This window comes from Rattus norvegicus, chromosome 14 (genome assembly GCF_021556685.1).
Source record: "Rattus norvegicus strain SHRSP/BbbUtx chromosome 14, alternate assembly SHRSP_T2T, whole genome shotgun sequence".
Lineage (NCBI taxonomy): Eukaryota > Metazoa > Chordata > Mammalia > Rodentia > Muridae > Rattus > Rattus norvegicus.
Window position 1 is genome coordinate 34009174 of NC_141547.1, and position 23561 is coordinate 34032734.

The 23561-nt window shown below is 40.5% G+C and overlaps 1 protein-coding gene across 23 annotated transcripts in view; it reads right to left on the minus strand.

Moving 5' to 3' along the window:
* Fip1l1 (factor interacting with PAPOLA and CPSF1) overlaps positions 1-19402 on the minus strand; it is a 60489-nt gene extending 41087 nt beyond the window's left edge. For 10 of the 23 annotated variants that reach the window (XR_015636523.1, XR_015636522.1, XR_015636520.1 and 7 more), the window contains exons 1-8: positions 19119-19380; positions 18027-18071; positions 17899-17938; positions 12982-13039; positions 11894-11997; positions 8982-9046; positions 8283-8390; positions 7566-7696 (exon numbers count right to left, since the gene is read on the minus strand). Coding sequence is in view for 17 of the 23 variants with exons in the window: in XM_087582479.1 (XP_087438605.1) it covers positions 7566-7696; positions 8283-8390; positions 8982-9046; positions 11894-11997; positions 12982-13039; positions 17899-17938; positions 18027-18071; positions 19119-19200 (633 nt within the window). In the remaining 6 variants the exon portion in view is untranslated. 23 annotated transcript variants of the gene reach the window in all.
* Between the last annotated feature and the right edge of the window lie 4159 nt (positions 19403-23561).

Genomic DNA, 23561 nt, shown 5'->3' on the forward strand with positions numbered 1-23561 from the left:
CCAGGAGATGGAACCTCTATCTGATACCATTAAAGGTGGCAAGGACCTAGAACTTGCTAGATCGTGGGCTCTAGGGGGAAACTTACTACTCCTTATGTTGCTAAAAGAACATAGCAATAAAATTACTCCACCAACATATTGCTGCCATGTTCGTAAGGATCTGACTGTAGAGATGGTAGTTAAGGCAGAGACCCACGAATGAATAATGTGGCGAGCGTAAGAGACTTTGGAACACTCAGTCTTTATCAAACCCCTCCCCTCAAGGCTCAGGAACCTATGCAGAAGAACAGAAACAGAAAACCGACTCTGTGAGAGCCAGAGGTCATGAATGCTTCCAAGGAAAGAGCATCAGACACAGCAGGACCGATGCACATATGAACCCATGGAGACTGTGAGAACATGCATGAGACCAGCACAAATTCAAACCAGGCAAATCCCAGCACAGAGAAGAGAAAGTAGACAAAAAGTTCCAAACATAAACAAGAGCTATTTACAACTGATGACTGCTGAGAACAGGAAAATCACTTTTCTCCAATGGAGTGTCACTGGATATTTCAACTATACTATCGGGTAGGTCCCATGATCAGAAATTGACCAAAATGGATTACATGGTTTCTGCTACACATTTTTGTTTTGGTATTTTTGTCTTCAGGAGTTCTGTTCCTTTGTTAAGATAGAGGGGAGAAAGAAACAGAACATGAAGTTGGGTGAATAGAAGGATCTCAGAGTTAGTTGGAGGTGCAGAGAATATGTTTCAATATTGTATGAGAAGCATTTTTTAATGAGAAGAGAATCTGCCCCTGCACATCCTTATCAATAGTACCAGCAGCCATGATGCCAGTTCCACGTGCTTAGGCACCTGAACTCAGTTGTCTGTCTCCTTACTATCTCTCCCTCCTCTTATTAACTGAAGCCACCGGAGGGAAACAAAGACTAGCCCTGGCCAGCTATGATGTCTGCAATGGCATGAGAACTGTACGGGTGTAGCACAGCATGGAAGCCGTGGCTATAATCACAGCTGTCTACCTGGAGGTAAAGCCGTTCAACAAGTGGGAATCAATGCCTGGTACTGGAAATAAATCTGGCTACCCAGGGCTAGTGAGGCTATCAGTCTTGGAGGGGAAACCTTCTACTAAGTCAGCATAATTCCTAACTACGTCCTAACTCTATCTTAACAAAAACAAACAACTCCTAAAGACAGGAATACCAAAACAAAAATGTGGACCAAAAACCATGTAGTCCATTTTGTATTGGTCAACTTCTGGTCATGAGGCCTAGCCTGCAGCATAACCGATATACTACTTACTGATATTTATTCTTATGTCCATAGATCAGAATAGTTTTCACTCCCTTCCAAAGAAACTTCTCTCAACAACAGCAGACAATTATAGAAAATTACAACAGTTCAAATGCAGTAAGCAAAAGATCATGTGGTGCCCGGTCCCACTTGATACATCCTCAACACGATTCCTGCAAGTAAGGCTTGAGGGTCCGTGAGGGTGAGGAAGGCAGAAAAAGACAGAGGAACAAGAAGTCTGCAGTGAAACTCTGTCTCTGCCTGAACAATGACCACACCTATGGGCATGCAAACATGGAAGGAGTGAAGCTCTAGGGGCTTCAGCCTTAGCCTAAGAATTACGGGCAACCGGGAAATGCTGAGTGGAGAAATGGTCTTTTCCAAAGCAGAGCCCCATAACTGGTTATCCACTGCCAAATAACAAGTACTGACATCATATACATATAGTAATATAATACAGGCTGAGTGGGTTATATTTAGGAATGTGTGTTTGTGTGTGTGTGTGTGTGTGTATACATATATATAACAACACTTTTAAAAAAAGAGGCCATGTATTTGAGAACAAGGATTGTGGGAGGGGTTAGAAGAAAGAATGGAAAGGGGGCACTAATGAAATTATAAGTCAAAATATTAAAAAATCACCATTAAACAAATTTTTAATAAAATAAAGCTAAGTATTTATTAACCTAAAAAGAGGCAGATATCTACTAACTAGTTATTTCTTTTACCCAGTGGCACCTACCTATAATTAATTAGGCCTTAAAACTGAGTTTATTTGAAAATGAGTTCTACTGCTTACTAAAATCAAATTCATTTTAAAAAAAATGTATAGATCCTATTAGGATATGAGGATCATCACTTAGACAAAAATAAAGTGAAATGGATTTGATGCACATTGGACACATAAACTGCCAGGATGTGGTGACAGGAAGTGAACCGTTCATTTAGTAAACATTTATTCACTATCCACTCTGTACTAAAAGCTCAGAATACTGAAAGAAAAAGTCTCAGCGAGAACAGCAATGTGAGTGAGCACAATACAGCGAATGCTACGAAAACAGAGGGGAGGAGGAGCAGGGAGGCTGTTCACATATAAGGGCTCTGACATTCAAACCTTGCAAGTGGGTTCCTGAGGCACATGGGAAGGGAAAGCTCCAACTCCCGAAAGCTGTCCTCCGCTCTCAGAAGGCACCATGGCATGTGAGTCAACACAGCTGTGTGCATACAGCTGTGTGCATACAGCTGTTTGTGTGTGCGTGCACACACATACACACACAGAGACACACACACACACGTGCATGTGCACACATTAAAAACAGGGTAAGAGTAAAAGGTGAAACAAAAAAGAAACACATTACTCTACCTAAAGGAATGGGAATATAGTTAACATTATCAGCTGTCCCCATGAATACCAGCAATTTATATTCGATTTCTTAGCACATCAAACTGATACCTCAAACTCATCGTGGCTTAAACTGAACTCTTCATTTCCTCTTCTCCATATTATCCTCATATTAATAAAGTGGAATTTCCCCCTACCCAACTTCTCAGAGAACAAAGCACAAAGGTATTGTCTAACACCCGCTGACAGACAGGATGTCAACGTTACCTTTATAGCATTACCAAAACCCATCAGCTGACAGGATGACACTCCTCAAGTCAAACCCATCAGGGTATAGCAGCTACTGTGACAGGTATTATCTACTTCTGCTCTGAACTCTACATTCTAACCTCTAGACAGAGACAAAATAGTCTTCCACATGTACCAGTTCAGGTCTCTCTCTGGTCAAGGCTCTCCAGCTGCCTCCCAAATCAAGCACAGTAAGACCACCTTCTTGACAAGGCCTGGACGGCCTGTGTACTGTACACTTGCAAACTTGCTTCTTTCTATTCTTCCTCCACCCACACCCACTTACGATAGCCTTTTCTCTTGTCCTTTTTTTTAAAAAACGAAAAAGCAAACAAACAAAAACCACGTAAGCTCCTCTTGTCAGGATTTCTGCATTAACTATCTTTTTTGTTTAGAATATCCTTTCTCAGGCCATCCAGAGCCTGCCCCACCTGGGGATCCAGTTCATATACATACAGCCACCAAACCCAGACAATATTGCTGATGCCAAGCAGTGCATGCTGACAGGAGCCTGATATAGCTGTTTCCTGAGGCTCTGCCAGAGCCTGGCAAATAGAGAGGCAGATGCTTGCAGACAACCATTGAACTGAGAATGGGATCCCCATCGGAGGAGTTAAAGGATTTAAGAAAATTAAGAGGTTTGCAACCCCATAAGAACTACAATACCAACCAACCAGAGGTCCCAGAGACTAAACCACCCTCCAAAGAGTACATAAGGACAGACCCATGGCTCCAGCCACATATGTAGCAGAGGATGGCCTTGTTGGGCAACGATAGGAGGAGAAGCCCTTGGTCCTGCCAAGGATCAATGGCCCAGTGTAGGAGGATGTCAGGGCAGGGAGGAGGGAAGGGGTGGGTGGGTGGGGGAGCACCCTTACAGAAGCAGGGGGAGCGGGGATGGGATAGGGTGTTTATGGACAGGAAACCGGTAAAGGGGATTAACATATGAAATGTAAATAAAAAAATCCAATAAAAATAATTGGAAAAAAAAGAATATCCTTTCTCCAGATCTTTTCATAGATTCATCTAATTGAATACAGTAGCCTTCCCAACCTCAACCTATTGCTTTCTGTAGTTTCAATTGTGGATCAAAACCAGACTAAAATAACTTAAATGGTTAATTCCCAGAACTGACAGTCGGTAGTTTAGCCAGGCAGAGTCTGAGTAGTATAGTAAATTCCTGCCTCTTCCCAACTGCATCTCACCTGGGACGTGAATCCTCCCTTTGTCTCTCCATCCGTATGTGTACTTCAGCATCCTACCAACCACTCAGCTCTGTGGCCCCTAAAAGGGCTGTGAGGGTAGCAGGGCGCTGATGCTTACTAACCCTTACTTTACTTAAAAATGTCCTAAAGCTCAAGACAAGCCATTAAGCTCTTTCTCTCAGTAAAGTTATTGACTTAGCATCAAAAGAAAAGCCACTACATGCTAAGATTGTAGGACCTTTGTACAAATATTATTGAGCGTATTCACGTAATTATTATTAGTATATTGCTCTGTATTGTTTCTGTTAGTCACTTACTGTGACTAATTTAAAAGTTATACTTTATTATGCAAATGTACGTGGGAGAAGAAAACAGAGTACACAGGGTTTAGTACTAACCACAGTTTCAAGCATCTACAAGGAATCTCAGCGTATACTTCAGTGGCCATTAGAGGACTACTGTGTCATTCAGATTATACCTTGGAGTAGTGCAGACTTCATCATTACCAGTCTCTCTCCTGTGACTTTCTACTTTCTTCTTAAAATTTCTCATTATCTGAGTAGTTTGTTTATGATACTATCTGCCTATTGTCACTATAGCAAGACCTTTGATGATTCTAGCTACATGTAAAAATCTGTACCCTACGAGTCTGGAAAAGAGGCTGTGGACAAACCAACAAACACATTTTTTCTTAAATTTAATTGACTTTGAGACTCTGCTTTAATGTTACTTCTTCTGTCTTTCAAATACCATGGAGTGTCTAAATAGGCAATTGCTATTTACTGTTACTTACTGAATACCTAGCTTTCCTATCACGGCAGGTTGAAGTCCATGTCTATTACGTTCATCTTCCTTCCCAGCCAACCTAACACATTGTTCTACATAGGCAACTAAAAGCTGTAAAGAGAGAAAGCTGAAAACGGAAGTGGGAAAGAAATGTGTGTGCATCTCTACAACAGGGAAGGAAACGAAAAGAGAAAAGACAGGGTAGATATTAAATGTGTACAAACTGTTTGTTTCCTAACTTTCATACTTAATTTCTTTAAAACATACTTAAACAAAGCAATCCTGAAAACGTTTACTATCCTAGCAACCTTTCTCACCACACTGAATCCGTGTCAGCAGATGCTGCCCTCAAAATCTGCCTAGCCAGAACAAGAAGCTGTCACTTCATACAACCTAGCATTTAAGAAATAGTCGTATAGGTTTGATTTACTAAATCCAAGTTAACATCAGATCCTACAGGGCCAAACAAAATTTAACAACAATTTATAAACTTGAGACACTAAAGGCTGGCAAGATGGCACAGAGTGTAAAGGCTCCTGCTGACACTCACTGGAAGTGTTACTACAGTGTACATAACATAAGGGGGATGAACCAATGCCTTCAAAAGGCTGCTGGGCTGTTTCTCACTTGACTTTGACTATCTTTGTAGCAGACAGGAAAAGAAGTTCAACTGTGACTTTGCATCCTTGGCCCAGTCACCATGGGAGCAGCCCTGTCTGTTTCACTGGTACACTACTTATCACATCAACTCCCATCTGACCTTTGATCTCTCTTACAGTCCACTCAGCTGTCATTTCTTTACCAAAATCCAGATGTGCACAATCTCTACAGTTCAAGAACCTTCTAATGGTAGCCTGCTATTGACATAAATGTTTGCATGATGGCTTAAGATGAGTATATCTTTTATATGGCTTTATTTCCACCATTTCCTACAGACTACAATATAACCAAAGTGGGAGAAATGTTTGCCTAATTAAAATCACTAAAATTAATCATCCCCAAATCAGTATTTCTAACAGATTTACTAGCATTTAAACACCTGATCAAGGCATGAAAACCACTGGACAACAACCTTAAAACTCACTCAGAATAAATTAATCAACCAGAAATGGAAAACACAAAGACTTCCTCTCAAACAATCAAAAGGAACCTAATAACTCTCTCTGTGTATGGGTGTAAGTATATATGTGTGTGAGTATACATATACATACACACACACATAAATGTAAAATATATATCCACAACTTTCAGGAGAGGCCAGCTACTAGTATTTCCTTATTTCACTGTTTACAAATCTAAGATTAACAAAATTATGTATTAGCTGATGGTTTATAATGGCCATTCTCATTCTTCTTAGGAAAACAAGATAAAACAAAACCTACCAATGACATGAACCAGCTCATTATTAAACTTGACTATGAATTTGTTCTAATAACAGAATGAAAATAGAAAACCAACATCTAAAAGATTGATGATCATTTAAAATGGAGTATACATCATCAAGTATTCTGAAAATGTTAACAAAACAAGGGCCAAATACTTACCTATATTAGGATGTAAATTAAAATTAAAGTCTACACAGAACTGTATCCAGACAGCAGCTACCTCAGAATTCTGGTGTCCCAAAAGGGGGCACAGAGTTCTATAACCAGGCCCTGAGGTATATAAAAGGTCCCTGACAAAAGAATTAAAACCAAGGGAGGAAAGATTACCCAACCAAACCTGAGGAGAAGCAGCAATGAGAATGTTGGTGTCACGCGATCCTCTCGTATCACTCACAGGAACCTATTCTTTTGAAATATTAAAACTCAGCAGCTCTGCTCAAGGCTTAAGAAGTTGTCAGAGAACACCTCAAATTCTTGAAAACACCTTCACTGAGAGCTATTACACCGATGATTTTAGTATCAGAGATAATAACTGTCACCATCCCTCTACTTTTTTAAGAACTGGAAAAACAAAACGCTTCCAATTCTGCTGCTAAGGATAAGAAGGAGGCACGAATGCAGCGCCTGCAGCCATGACCGTCGCCTTCTATAAGCGTGTACCACCTATAGTCAAAGCACATAGCAGACAACAGTCTTCCTTGGCAGGTGTTAGTGTGACAGGCTATAGAGTCACATGCTTGCAAAAGTACAGGAAACAACAATAAGCCAACGTGTAAGTCACCAGGAAGCTCAAAGTTTGGAAAAAATGTCGCTGTTTCTACTTCAATTTTCTCCCCTGAACAGTGGGATGGGAGCAGACTCAAGAACAAAAAATGAGAGCAACCAAGGATAATTTACTAAAATTCACCTTAAAAAGATTGAATCTGCCATCTTGGATCTCTGCACCTGGTGTGACTTCCATAGTACAGTCTTCGGCCTAAGTTAAATGACATATCCCCATTAAGAAACCACACAACTTTTAATTGACAGGCCACAAGAGTAACTAGCTGTGGCTAGTCTGAATTGAACTAAGAACATACAGTAATCATCAACATGAAACTCAAGGGGAAGGAAGGGAACATAAGTAAACACAGCCACGAGAACAAAAATATTAAACTGCCGTAGAGCATTTCATCACCTTATTAGGGGGAAAGTGACTTATTTGGGGAGTCAGAGTGGTACAGTAGAAGAGGCAGGGTTACTCTGGAAGATTTCCTAATTACCGTAATCTTGTTTGTCGTTGAAGTAACGGGTATAACTTCCAGTCCCATTCGGATCCTCTTTTGTTTTTCACAGTAAGCTTTCCAAGTATCTTCATTAAAGCCATAATTAAAATAATCGGAAAGATCAGCACCTAAAGATAAAACATACTTTTAAGATGCAAAGATTTTACCTCTATGGCAGCATCAAAGCTACAGTGTGACTATAAAATGTACATCTAGTGAAGCTATGAAAGCAGGAGAGAGAGATGGAAGAGGAAGGGGTCAATGGGGACTTAGAGGCTGGAGGACATATGGGGTAGGCATGACTGAAAGACATTATACACACGTATGAAAACATGATAATGAAACCCACTGTTATGAATAATTTATATGTAAGAGAACATGAGCATATCTTCTGACACTCATCATAATACCCTTGAATTTTTTACCAGTTCTTAAAACTACTACAATGAAGCGAAGACTGAAAAACATTTTGATCAAAATGATTTTCTTTAAAAATAGTATAATTGATGTGTGATGTGTGAGTCCCTTTTTATGCTAATTCCAGGGACTAATAAAATTTAATAATTCAAGTCCTGAGTACTGATTATTTGCTTAGGACAATAAACAAGATACTGTAAAAGACACTATTTTATACTGCTGCTTACAAATACTTTTTAAAAATCATTTTATGTTAAAAACCTTTTTTGATATTAAAATAGAACCACACAATCTTACCAGGTTTCCGCCATGGTTTATCTTCAAAAGAATCCAAATCTACTTCCAAGAGTGGAACTCCATTAATGCTGCCAGGGGCATCGAGGTCTACTCCTTTGACTTTGGTTCCTATTTTACAGAAATGCAAAATGGCAAAGAAGCTATATTAGCAAGAAGCTAGAAGACAAAAAGAGAAAACATAAATCACCCTTTATCATCTATCCTTCCCCTTGATAAAACTAGACAAAATCAAACCTGGTGATGAAACTTTCAAGATGAGCAGCATGAAATAGTTAGGGACTTAGGCATTATGGCCCAGCATGGTAGCACATGCCTATCATGCATGCACTTGGGAAATGAAGAGGGGAGGGCCAGGAATTCGAGGCAAGCTTTGGGTATACAGCTAGGTCAAGGATAGCCTAGGCTACATGAGATACTACCTCAAAAAACAAAAGCAAAAGGTTACAACATCAATGGAGCTGCTAATACCAATGTGCTAAATTGTCATTTTATATAATTTGTGAACAAAGAAAGGTTCCTCTTAAAGTGTTATAAAACAAGCAAAGTAACACAACGAGAACAGGTCAAATGTCTGCTGCTTGAGATGTCTTTCCCAGGAGGAGTCTGCTAGTGTATATCACAGACAGCTTGTGAAAAGAGCTAATACATTCTAGTCAGGACCTACTTTCATACTGATGAAGCTGCAAATACAAATTTTACCTGTATTTCCATAAACTCTTCCCCCTGCCTTGATATTAAGATTTACTGGTGCTGTTCCATAACTCCTAAAATAGAATAAAAATTAACTTCAAAAACATACAATAACAAAACAGGAAGCTATTCAACACAGAAAGTGAATGAATAGGCACATACAGATTTCACACTGATGTTTAGTTTGTTATTTACTTATTACAGGATAAAAAAATAATTCTTAAGTTTTTATATTATTTTATGTATATGACTGTTTTGCCTACATGTATGTACATCACAAACATACTTGGTGCCCAAAGACATCAAAAGAGGGCACTGGGTCCCTTGGAACTAAAGTTACAGGTGGTTGTGAGCCACCATGTGAGTGCTGGGCACACTGAACCCAGGTCCTCTGCAAAAACAAGTGCTAAGCCATCTCTCCAGCCCCAAGAACTAATTTTTTTTAAAGGTCTGACATTTTTCCATGTCAAAAATCTCCCAGGTACTAAACTCAATATGCTACTGTAGCACACACCATCACCCCACTGAGGTCCTTCCTGCCACATGCCATCGCCCCACTGAGGTCCTCCCTACCACACTGCCACATGCCATCGCCCCACTGAGGTCCTCCCTGCTACATACCATTACCCAACTGAGGTCCTCCCTGCCACACTGCCACATGCCATTGCTCCACTGTGGTCCTTCCACCATCGCCAAATAAGGTTATTACTTATAATTTAATCTTTGATACAGACCAACATCCCTTCAATAAAAATTCTGAAGAAATCAGAAATGCATGGAAACTATCTTAGACTGGCAAAGCAGCATGACACTCAGACACAGCCAACACTGTATGTGACAATGGTCCCACTACAGGCAGTCATGAAACCAGCATGCCCACACTTTCCACTTGTACTCAGTACAGTGCTTTAAGTTTTAGCTTTAGAAATGGAAGGCAGGAGGAAGTTAAATTATCTCTATTAGCAAATAATGATTGTTTGTAGGAGACCCTAAGGACTCCACCAGGAATCCTAGCCAGAATGTACTATATATGAATGCATGAAATTGTCAAAAAACAAAATTTATTAATATTAATTTTTTAAAATTAGTATCATATCTATATACTAATAAGGAATGTAGTAAGAAAGAAATCAGGAAATCAACCTCAGTCAAGTAACAAAAGAGAAAACCTAAGAAGAAAAGGACCACTTCAGTAAAAATGTTATTGTAAAAATGGCAATAGTATCAAAAACAATCTATAGATTTGATTAGATAAAATCCCATCAAAATAACAGTGACATTCTTCATAAAAAGAAGGAAAATCCTACAATTTATATGGACTTTGGTAGCAATGCCAGAAGTGTCCTATACCTAACTGTAAATATACTACACAGCCAAGAACAAAAGCACAGCACCAGCACAGACAGACATTGGACCAACAGAATAGGATTCATACAAAATAACCTCACAGAATTATAGTCACCTGAGCGTCAACAAAGACATCAACACTACAACAAATGTCCACCTACAGAAAAAGGAAACGAAATCCTTACATCTCACCCTGAACAAAAGTCTATACTCAAACTGGTCAAAGGCAGAACTGCTGTGCTATGGAAAACAATCCAAGAGGCATGTAGCAAGTTCCAGCTAAAAATGAATCCAATAGTTTAGTAAGTAAAAACAAGAATGAAAACATGGAATTACACGAAATTCCAAAGAGCTGAGTGAAGACAGACACACCGGCAATGGCAGAGGATTAGCATGCAGAATAGATAAAGAACTGAAGAAGGGGCATGGTGGCACATACCTTTACTCCCAGCACTCAGGAGGCAAAGGCAGGCAGACCTTTATGAGTTCAAGGCCAGCCTAAATCTCAGGACAGCTAGGGCTGCTACACAGAGAAACCCTGTCTGAGAACAAGAAGAGAAAAGGAAAAAGAAAAAGAAGGAAGGAGGAAGGAGAAGGGGAGGAAGAGGAGGATTCTATAGCCAACCAAACATTAAAACCCCATACGACCCACTCCATAAGAAGACTAATCAACAACTGAACACAAGGTCCCATATCATCAATAAACACTTTTAAAAGTTCAACATTCCCAGCCATCAGGAACAACACTGAAATTCCTCTTCATCCCAATCAAAATGATTAATGATTTTCAAAACAAGCAAACCTCCCAAAGATAAAAAATAAAGTTTTAGTAGTTACCTTATATACAGCTAATTTGAAAACCCAAAATCCTCTTAATTCTACCGTAACAAAACCACAATCCCTATTTTAATGTATTTTCTTCCAATCCTTTAATATCCCTGTGTTCAGTGAGTTGGCAATAGTCTATTTATTTGGTCCAGTTCATCGAACATAAATCTTGTTATCAGCACACTGGCCTAGAAGGCCCAATAGATAATTTAACTCAAAAAACAACAAGCAAAATAAAAAGATGGCAGCCAAGAAGACATATGCTAGCTTGAGTTGGAAATAAAAATTAAAGACCTAAATTAAGGTTTGTATAATAAGACAAAAGAATCGCAAATGCAAATTACACGTTCAGTGTTCCAATTCTAACCAAAGAACGAACACTAGCCAGTGCTCTAGCAAAGATGCTTTAAAGGCAGCAACCAGACGCTGCTGCTTCATGAACCTTTGGAAGTAACTGCAGGGAGAAAGCAATCACTATCTACAGAGACCATAGTAATAAGTTCTTTCAAATCGTGGGAAGAAAAAGAATTCAAAACCAAAGAATCACCCACTGATGATCAAAGCATGGTATGTTTATAAATGTATATTCATACAAGTATAACTCAGGGCAGCAAGGTGCCGCAGACTAAAGGCCAAGCCCCAACAACAGACTGGAAACAGAATGTGACTCTTACAAGGAATCCTCTGGCCTACACATGCAAGCCACGGCACACATGCCCCCTGCCAAATCGAATTAAACCACTTACCCATACTGTGGAGCTCCCGTTTTGATGTCTCCAATAGTAACGTGAACGTCATCTTCATCATCGTCACTGTCACTATCACTGTCGTCTTCAGTCTCGGTCACTTTCTACACCGATAGAAACAATTACAAAACGCAGTAAATAATCCAATTCAACATTCAATAGTGATAAATAATTACTTTGGGGTTTTGAAACTGTTTTAGAATAAAAATTACAAGCTTATAAAGTTGTTATCCCAATTTTGATGGTCTGCAATAGTTTCTAAGCTTATGAGTAAGAAATAGAACTTTTAATGCCATGTTTCCAGAGAACAATGCATGCTTCATGTTTTCAATGCTCTGTTAACTATTTGGTAATTGTTAATACTGTCATTAAACCTTACAAATGTTTACTCATAAGAACTTCTCAAGTACTTCCTTTTAAATAATTTTACCTTATAGCTACTACAATGCCTCAGATTCATTTTTTTTTCGAGGTCATCAATTATAATATGAAGAGACTATACATGTAAATGACATCATGTATCTCTTCAAACAAAAATGGATCTGCTTACAATGGTTTTAGTATGGATCTAAAAGGCTACTATATTTTAATTACATAGTGGTAGATAATCACATCACCTAGGCAAAATGCTTTTTTGATTTTAAGTTCAAGTCTGAAACAAAAGCAAGTTTCCTTCTCTGTTCAGGGCTAAAATCATCAGAGGGCACAACAAAGCACCATTTTAATTGCCACGGAGTCAGTGACTATCATATTCAGGGCTCATTCCTAAGAAAACTGTCAGCTTTAGGTTATAGACTTAGTGTTGGCTTTGGAAACCAAGCTCACTTACCATAGCCAGTTGATCTACAACTATTTAGTTCTTTGAAACACTAAGCAGCAAGCTTGTGTGTATATTGTATGTCACCTCGATTCTTCCCATTATTATTATTTTTCGTGATATCAGATGTATCAGTTGACATAAGGGGTCAAGTCATACAGGATGCTGAAGGTTATGTTAAATGCTGATTTTACTTGTAAATGAACTGTGAAGTTCTTTACAATTTCAAACACCAGAGACACTGGGTTTCAAAGCCTGATATGTATGTTACCGGTTTCGCCACGCCATTTTCAGCAGCTTCCTCTTCAATTCCAGAAGGAGGATTAGCACTGCAAAGAAAGAAAGCAGCAGACAGGTTGGCTGCTGCTGCTACAAGGACATAGATTATACTACGATTTCAAGCTGTCACTGCTAGGATTTTCTAAAGTTATGATCTCTACTGGGTGACAAGAACAGGGCTAGGAATCTGTTGGTTTCCTGCTAATTGCATACAAGTACTCAGACGGAAGCAAGGGTTGGGTTTTCTGGGTTTCTTTGGTCAGTCTGCATAGCCCTGGATGGCTTTCAATTCATCTTGTAGACCAAGCTGACCTCAAACTCTGAGATCCAATTGCCTCTGCCTCCTAAATGCTGGGATTAAAGGCATGCACTACCCCTCACTCTCTGCTAATAGCTTTTTCCTGTTTTTTAAAACAAGGTTTCTCTGTATAACAGCCCTGGCTGGCGTAGAACTTACTTTATAGACCAGGCTGGCTTTGAACCTACAGAGATCCACTTGCTTCTGTCTCCCAAGTGGTTAAAGGTGTGTGCCACCACTATTTGGCTTGCCCAACAATTTCTTAATGACATACAATTTGATAGAAGGACATAATTCAGGCTTTTCATGTTTCTAAAATGTAACACACATTATACCATGTTTACCTCTGAATCTTTACTGGATATCTGCTGTGTGCCAGGACTATTACTATACAGCCAAGGACTACATAACATGGTTTCACTATATATATATATATGTGTATATATATATATATATATATATATATATATCTTCATGGAAGTCTGTCCTCTAGCTTACAGTAATAAGGAGCTCAAGACCTAATTTTGAGGAATTTTAAAACTAATCACATTCCACTACCTGAGGACCCAGCTATACCTCTCCTGGGCATATACCCAAAAGATGTTCCAACATATAACAAACACACATGCGCCACTATGTTCATAGCAGCCTTATTTATAATAGCCAGAAGCTGGAAAGAACCCAGATGCCCTTGAACAGAGGAATGGATACAGAAAATGTGGTACATCTACACAGCTATCAAAAACAATGACCTCATGAAATTCATAGGCAAATGGAATGAACTAGAAAATATCATCCTCAGTGAGGTAACTCAATCACAGAAAAACACACTTGGTATTGATAAGTGGATATTAGCCAAAAAGCTCAAATTACCAAAGATGCAATCCACAGACCACAGGAAACTCAAGAAGGATGACCAAAATGCAGATGCTCCTACTCCTTCTTAAAAGGGGAAAAAATATCCATAGGAGAGGATATGGAAGCAAAGTTTAGAGCAGTGACTGAAGGAACGGCCATTCAGAGCCTGCCCCACATGTGGCCCATATATATATATATATACAGCCACCAAAACTAGATAAGATTGATGAAGCTAAAAAAACACATGCTGAAAGGGACCAGTTATATATCTGTTCTAAGAGACACATCCAGAGCACGTCCAATACAGAGGTTAATGCTAGCAGCAAACCACCAAACTGAGAACAGGACCCCCTTTGGGGGAATTAGAGGAAGTAATGAAAGAATTGAAGGAGCTTGCAACCCCATAAGAACAACAATGCCAACCAACCAGAGCTTCCAGGGACTAAACCACAACCAAAAGACTATACACGGACTGACCCAGGGCTCTAACTGCATATGTAGCAGAGAACAGACTTGTTGGGGCACCAGTGGAAGGGGAAGCCCTTGGTCCTGCCAAGGTTGGACCTAGTGCAGGGGAATATGGGGGTGGGGTGGGGCAGTAAGGGGGATGTATCGGGGGAATACCCGTATGGGGGAGGGGAGTAGATAGGGGTCTATGGACAGAAAACCGGGAAGGGGAATAACATTTGAAATGTAAGTAAAGAAATATATCTAATAAAAACTTTTAAAACACTAATCACTTTTAGAAGGCAATTTTGACTTGCTTGCCATGTGACAAGCCAATAGCCAAAAAATAGTACTTCCAGAACTACAGCATAGATAGCTTCTTGACATTAAAAGGGTTAGCTATTTTACAGATACAAACTTCAATTTTTTCCTGTCCTACCACAGGACTCAAGATAAATGTACTACTATAATTCTTCTTCATTTATACTTTGCTTAAATAAACTTCCAGAGACCAAGAAACACGTTTTGCTTGCTTGTGTGCACACGCCTACAGGCAATGAAATGAACCCTCAGTATGATTTCTATGTCACAGGACAGTATACTACATTCAGTTAAACCCAGACACATAAAGCATGACAGACAGCAGTGAGGTCAGTGCAATTCCATGCTTAAGGACAGAGGCTTCAGCAATGAACCAGTCACAAGGAAGATGGACAATTTCAACAGCAGGTCCTAGGCAGGGCAATGCAATGATATGTACCAAGCTATATCCTAGTTTTGTCTGAACTCCTTTTTCTATTAGACATAATGCTTTAGAACTTTTAGTTCCTCATCACCATTAAAATACAAGAACAATAAATTGTTAAGCTTTTTCTAAAAAAGTAAAAATATAAGCGCAAATGCTTGATGGGATGAGACACACACAGAACTTCAAAAGAAATCAACAACAGACATAGGCAGCAGTACTTGGAGAAGGCAGAGATACCCAAGGGTTAACTCCAATCAACTACTACTGTGTCCCAGAGAACTCAAGAAAGAGCAATGAGAAAGGGAACTGTGAGGAAGGAGAGCTGGCTCAGCGGCTCAGAGCTCCTGTTGCTCTTCCAGATTGTGGGTTTGAGTCCCAGCACCCACATGGGGAGCTCACAACAATCGATCCTGAACCACAGTCCCAGGGGATCCCATGCCTTCTTCTGTGCTCCACAGGCATGAACATGGTGCATGGACATATACAGTTAAAAACAAAACAAACAACAAAACCACAAAGTAAAGTTAGAATTATAGTTAAATAATAAAATTTAGTACTAGGGATCAGCTCACAAAAATCTCAGCTCTTTGGAGGCTATTTCTCCTTTTACTCCCTTGCATGTATCCTGTTCTAGGGTTTAATTCCTTTTTTAAAATTTTTGACACAAAAGAAGTTACTTGTAATGGATTTTCACCACCAGTGTTCATTTTAGAAACTCCATTAAGACATAATTTGCCCATACATTTAAAGACTATACTTAAAGGGATATACTTTGCTCACAGTGTAATAATTATGCTATGACATCCTAGACTATGTACATAGCCTCCCAAAAGAAGTATATATCACCAGTCATCCCCGTTTTCTCCTATCTCACATACTGATCTTTCCTTCTCTATGGATTTGCTTATCCTGGAAACTTTATGAATCAAACTGTGTCCTTTGTAGCTGCTTCTTTGCTTTAACACACGCTCAGGTGTTCACTCATACCGTAGCAAGTCGGTACTCAATTTTCTTCCTTCCAGGAGACACTTCCTTAAAGGTGCATTACATTGAACCTATTATTTTGTTTTGGTAGACAGGCAGGTCATTTCCATTTTATGGACTAGCTATGACTGATGCTAAGAACAGTAATGTTCAAATACTTGTGTTCATGTGAGCTTCCACTTCTCTGATTTAAAGTGAGTAGGACTGCTTAATTAATTATTAACTGTTTAAACATTTGAGGAAGCTCCCAAGAGGAGACACCGCTTTACAATAGCAGCAGCAGTGTACAACCAGTCCAGGTTCTCCATATCTTCATTATAGCTCTTTTGCCTTTTGGTTTATAGCTATCATGCTTGGTATGAAGCATTAACCCCTCCACTTTGAAAATCTTAATATTCTTTAAATGTTTTGTATATATAATACATGTGGAAGCCAGAGACATCAGGTATCTTCCCAATCCCTCTTCTTCTTTCTTTTCTGAGACAGTCTCGGATTGAACCTGGAGTTTAACAGTATAGAGGAACTAGTGAGTACTAGAGATCATCCTGTCTAATCTCTCCTAGGATGTAGTCATTCATGTCCACATGCTTATGCCACATGCATGTCCCCAACTGAGCCATTTCTCCAGCCCTTAATTGCTCTAAGACCACTCCTCCCTCATTATTTCAGACAGTCACCTGATCAAACGCAAGCCAATTTAGCCATGTGCTTATATGCATTAGTTGTGGAATTTAGAGTGAATGTTTGGCTCCCTGGACACTGTAAAAATACTGTTTTGCATAATAACAACCAACTTAAAAAAATCTATTCTGTTCATGGTATAGTAGTAAGCATAGTTTCCTTCCAAAAAACTAGTTCCATTATGAATTTAAAATACAAAGCACTAAAGCCACGCCAAGCATAGGCACTGTGGCACATGCCTTTAATCTCAGCACTCTAGAGACAGACAGATGTCTTTGAGTTCAAGGCCAGCCTAGTCTACAAAGGGAATTCCAGGCCTGTCACTAAGAGCCTGTTTCTAAGAAAAGAAAAAAAAAAAAAACTATACCAAAAGTAAAGGATACTATAAAAACACTAATAAATTATGAAAGCAACAACTTTCAGTTATTTTATTTCTTACAGAAAATTATTTTTTTTCTTAGTAATTTAACAACCATATTCAGCCAGGCGTAGTTGCTCTGCCTTTAATCCCAGCACTTGGGAGGCAGAGGCAGGTGGATCTCTGAGTTCAAGGCCAGCCTGGTCTACAAAGTGAGTTCCAGAACAGCCAGGGGTAGACACACTACACTGAGAACTTTGTCTTGAAAAACAAAACAAAAACCCAACTCCACTGTATATACTGCTAAGCCCAGTTAAGGGTGAAAGTTACTCAAGGGGGAGAGGTTGGCAAATAAATACCTAACTCCAAGAACCGTCCTATAAGCTGCTAGAAAGCAAGACAGAATTGATCCTGAAATAGGAAAGGTCCTTTAACCTTTGGTCAAAATGCAATCCCACCAAGGATTATAATAAAACTACTGACGGCATCCTAGAATCACCATCTGTGTAGGGCATCAACAGGAGAGTTCACCAACCTGGCATTTTCTTCTTCTGGCCTTTCAACTTCATTTTCATCTACCAAATAAAATAAAATAAAGTAAATGAGGAAACCAAGCTTAAGCAACAAGTAGAAAAATCTGAAGGGAAGAGCATGAGCACTAACCTAGATCCTTTGCCAAATCACTGTGCACATGCACGTCCCACGGGCCTGCGAGCATAGCCAAAGTTAGATCACTTTATAAACAAGACACATCTCTTATGGAAAAAAAAAAAACACGACTTTACTGCTATTAATGTAAACTTAATTTAAGAGGCGATGAGGATTTACACATCATCGTAAAAGAAACCTCACACTCTCACGTTTTAAGGGTAGTACCAATGCTGTCTTTCCATTATTAAAGACATTATCGACTTTACAATTTGATCGGAGTTACATCACTAAAAGGCTGCTTAGACTCCAACGTTCACTTTTATGTAATCTATGACAATTTATGTCAAGAATGTATGTTCTGGGAAATAACAAAATACTTTCAAATCTGGTGTAACAAAGAGCCAAGGCGGATTACGACTTAAACATCAAACATGTCCTCTACAAAAACAAAGTACATGATGCATTCAATTTGGGGACACAAATACAAAACACTGAATACAAGCCTACGGGAAGAGTCACGAGGTACAACTATGACGTGGACTATAGAGCAGTCTCTAAAAAAAAAAAAATAAATAAAAACTTCACCTTAATACAGGAGACAACTCAGGGTTGACCATAGTGTATTCTCCATCTCTGTCTCTCTTAATTAATATTTTTAAAGCACGACTTTCAGACAAGGAGGTACCCTTGCAGGTGCATTCCATACAAACTGACCATCAAGAAACAAGACATTAGTTTAATAGCATTGACTTTATTTAGCTGTTATTACAGAATGACTGTTTCTGAAAGAAAGGGACGAGGAGGAGCACCCAATAGCAAGAGACACCGAAGCAGCTCAGGATCGATAGAAAGAGCATGAATAGAGAGCGCAGAAGCGAGGAGGCCGGGACGGTGGGGAGGAGGGCGAAGCAGGGCTGCCCGGCCTCCTTGGCCCGCGTCCACCGCGCGGTGAGTGCCTGCGGGTCCGGGCGAGGGCCCGGAGCAGGCCGCACTCGGCCTAACGCAGGCCTGCCAGGGCTAGTACGAGAGGCCTCGGACGCCCGGGCCTGAAACGCCGGGAGGAAGGCCAGAGAGAACCCGGGAGACAGACAGGAAGTTCCGTACCGCCATACAGCCACTCTTCCTCCTCATCCCCTCCGGTCCCGCCGCTCAGCTCCACCAGACGCTCCACCTCGCCGGCCGACATGGCCGCCCCTCGAACAAGTTAAAGGCGACGATCAACAGCCCCTTTCAACCCCTTCCCCAGCCTCGCCGTCTCAGGGCGCGAGAAGGGGAGGGAACCCGCCGGTAAGCGAACGAAGAGAGCGCGAGACTCAAATCCAGGGTCGACCTCGGCGGAGGCGGCGACCGTGAATATTCAGCAACTGGTCCGCCTGCGCATGCGCAGCAGTATCCAAGCGGCGCGGCGTCTCTAGGTGGATTCGCTTCCGCGGCGGCAAGCACCTGGGCCTCTCGCTGCGCAGGCGCCGCGCACTGGCTCCTCCCCCTCCCACCCCACCCCTAGGATTCCAGCTTTGCTTCTCGCAGTAGCTTTCTCTCTGCCTTCTGGTGTTCTTTGAAGTTCCCTTCCCCCAACCTTCCTTCCAATCCCAAGTTCCCTTTGCTACACCATTGTTCTTTTCTGTCCTTGCTTTTCTCCCTCCACTATTTGTTCGTTTTAAAATCCGGAAGGCCATCATCCCGCACGTGTTTGCTTGACCCACAATCATACTTGTCAATTCGTCCGAATTTTAACAACCAACAAAAGAAAAAATTAATATATACAGGATGCATTCTCTTTGTTTAAAAAATTATTAGTGTCCGGCATAGTGGAGTATGCCTTTAATTCCAGCACTTGGTAGGCAGAGACAGGTTACCTGGACTACTTAGTGAGTTTCAGGCTACATTGGGAGACTCTGTGGCCTGAGAGTTTTATTTATGTTAATGTAACTCAAACTGGTCATCTGAGTGGAGGGAACCTCAGTTGAAAAAATGCCTCCATAATATCAAGCTGTAGACAAACTTGCAGGGCGTTTTCTTAATTAGTGATTGATGGGGGAGAGCCGACCTTCTGACTAGATCGTGTGGGTTTTAATTCTTAGTTTTGCGCTCACTCTTGTTTGCTATGCCCTGTTCCCCTGTAGGAAATTCTCGTATTGTTTCAACTTTTAAGTACAATCTCCTCTGTAAAATCCTCCCTGTATTCAACCAACGCGTATGAAAGTCTGCCCAGTGTCAGAAACTCTTCAAGACTATATAGGTTGGGCAGTAAAAAAAAAAAAAAAAAAAAAAATCTTTCTTTCACGAAGATTTTATTCTAATGGAAGAGCGACACATAGAATGCAGACCATCTTATTGATAATGATTTAAAAATAATAGTAGCTGAAAAAGACCTGAAGCCAAGTGATTAAAGGGGAGGAGGTGTTATATCAGGTGGTTAAAAAAAAAATAGATCCCTACATGGAGAAGTTTCTGGATTGGGGCACTTGGCAAGGAGATTAGGAACAGGCAAAGAAGCAGAGACCTAGGAGTTCCAGGCACCAAACTGTATTTGGAATAGAGCAAGAGGCAGAATGTAGGTCAGCAGGATTGGGGGTGGGGGAGGGGACTAGAGTAGAGCTAACTCTCTTTTAGACCACATGCTGCTGTGTTATTTGACTACGTAGCTTGTTCGTCTTTCCTTCCATCTGTTGTATGGTGCACCATATCTTTTTGGCCCTTGATACAAGAAACAGAAAGAAGGTTTACTGTGTGCTTGAGAGTACCGCAGGCAGGCACTCTCCGTGGTTAGCTCCATTTTACAGTTTCGTGCATCTAAAATAAAATTGGATGGTTTCAGGAGAGGGTTGATTGTCTTTCGCAGAGTGGATTGCTTTTCCTTCCAGTGTGGAAAAGAGTTCGTCTGTCAAAGCACTGTTTAGACTAATACAAAGAATCAGTGACCGGCGGGGAATGCGCGGTAGGAGGCCTGCGTGGTGGAGGTAGTACTTGAGCTGAGCTTTGAACATGATTTCCATAAGCAGAGAAGCTCATAAACCACTAATAACCATCCTTAAAGGGCCCCTTCCTGCCTGCCTGCCTTCCTCCTACACCAAATTCCTGGTATAAATATGCTTCCTTGGTTACGATTAATCTCTCCATTTGCGATGGGAAACATTGCCATTGGGTAATTTGACGATTTTATACACCATCTCCTGCCTCTTATCTTATGAACTCATCTCACTACAATATCACATTTATCCTGGGTATACTCATTTGCCACTTCATTGTTTATTGCCATCTATTCTAAGCAATGGTGATGGTGGTGGTGATGGCGGTGATGATGATGGTGGTGGCGACAACGATGACTACAACCTGGGCCTGGTAGTGCACCCGGTCCTTCCAGGTCCTCTGGAGGCTGAGGCTAGAGGTTGATTCAGGCTAACAGAATAAGACTCCGTCTTCAAATGATGTCAGAAATAATGTTATAATTTAACATGAAATATACTCTTGAGAAGTACTGAAAAGGAGTGCTTAGTTGTAAGATTGGACAATGAATAAATTACCGATAAAATGATGCCAAGAAACCTGGCACTCCGGAGGCAAAGTAGGTAGAGCTCTGTGAGTTTGAGGCCAGCTACATAAATAAATAAATAAATAAATAAATAAATAAATAAATAAATAAATAACAAAAGCAATGATGATAAGAGCTAAAATTTAAAGTGTAATGTTCAGTGATTAGTATGTGGTAGTACCATATATTTTAAACAAATCTATTGTGTCAATGTGTCACTTCCTTGCCTACATGTTACTTAACGTTTCACTGTTTTCTAATTTACACATCAGTAAGTCTATATCTTAATTAATGTGTGTTACGTCCACTTATTGGAAGGGAAGTAGATAAAATGGAGGCTTCAAACATAGAAACATATAGGTAGGGACTGGGGAGATGGCTCACTGGTGAAGTAATTGCCAGGGTGACGTGAAGACCAGAGTTCAGATGCCCAGAACCCACATACGTGCTGGGTGAGCGCATCAGCCCACCTGTAATTCCAGCCTCTGGGATCCCCAGAGCAGGCTGGCTCGCAAGTTCTGGGTTTGATTGAGACACCCTAAATCCATGAGAAAGGTGGAACAGCAATCGAAGATGAGAGTCCCAACATTGACCTCAGGCCTCCACATGTATGTACACACATATGCACACATACACACACATGTGCATATATGTGCACCCTCATACATGCACGTACATGCTTGACACACTGGCCTGGAAAATGGGAAAAGGAAACGTTTGACTAGACAGACCAGCTGCTGTCCTGTTGCTCACCCTTTCTCCTCCGTGGTGCCAGAATAACGGTGACCTGTAGAGCCTTCCTACTTTTAGATACTCTTCTGAGAAATCACCCCATCTACTCTCCTACTTTCTGTATCTTAACATCCTCAGACATGGGATGTTGTGTTGCGAGCTGTTTCTGGAAAATTGCACAATCCCCTATTCACTCCTCTGCTGGCAGGCCAGCTTTCTTATACCTTTTAATGATAAGAACAAATTATTTTTGATCTCTGTGCTTACTGGATCCTGTCTCATAAATAAATCACTGCGTACAGTGGAAGCCATCACTGAATCCTAAAGCTGAAGTCTAACCACTTCTCTGGAGGACCTAGACATGGTTTCATAAGGAAGGCAACATAGCAGCCCTTTCTGTAGAGAAATACACACTACAGCTTAAGAAGCTAACTGTGGTGATTTTAAACAGCCTGTCTGATCAGAAGTCCATTACTCCAACTATGACCATGAGAGACAGGGCTTTTACCTGGCTCCTTTTTTTCCTTCTTTACCTAGCAACCCCCTTGAATAGCTAGTAGATATTTCAAACTAGTTCCAAAAGTAGAACAAGTAACTCACGCTTTCAAACATGCTCTGTCCGTTCTCACACTTTCCCAGGTTGTAGGCATCTTACTGTTAGTGACCACATCCAAACTGCTCACAGCCCCTAAACCTCTGATTCTCCATTTACTCTCAATGATGCTTCTCAGGCCTTTAAAAACCCACTACCAGCATCTACTAGCACCTTCTATAAAATGTACCCCAAAGCTGCCCACTTTTCTCCCTCTCCACTGCTACAACAATAAAAGTCACACGAAACCCTTCAATGGCTGTTTCTTAGGGTAAGTTGAAATCTAAGCTTCCTCACCTGTAGCCTGACAGCTCCATGCACAGCATGGAGCACCTGGGCTGTACACTGCGTATATTTTAGATTTTAAAATACTTTCGTTCCCCATATTGCTGCTACTGACTGAATGTTTGTGCTACAATTCTCCATCATAGAAATGGTTTTAGTCATTCCTATGCGAAAAACCTAAAATCTCGTCTGCAATGGTACTTAGAGAATGGCCTCTAGGAAAGAATTAGGTTCTTCTTAATGAAACAGAAATAAGAAGAGAAGAGAAAGGAGGGCTATCTGTGGAGTCTGGAGATAACATTGTCATTTCTTATCAGCTCTTGTACATTGATACCAGGGCACTGTGGTCCCATTTTCAGTGAAAATTCTCCTCCTCATACCACTCATCTTAAACATCTACCCTGCT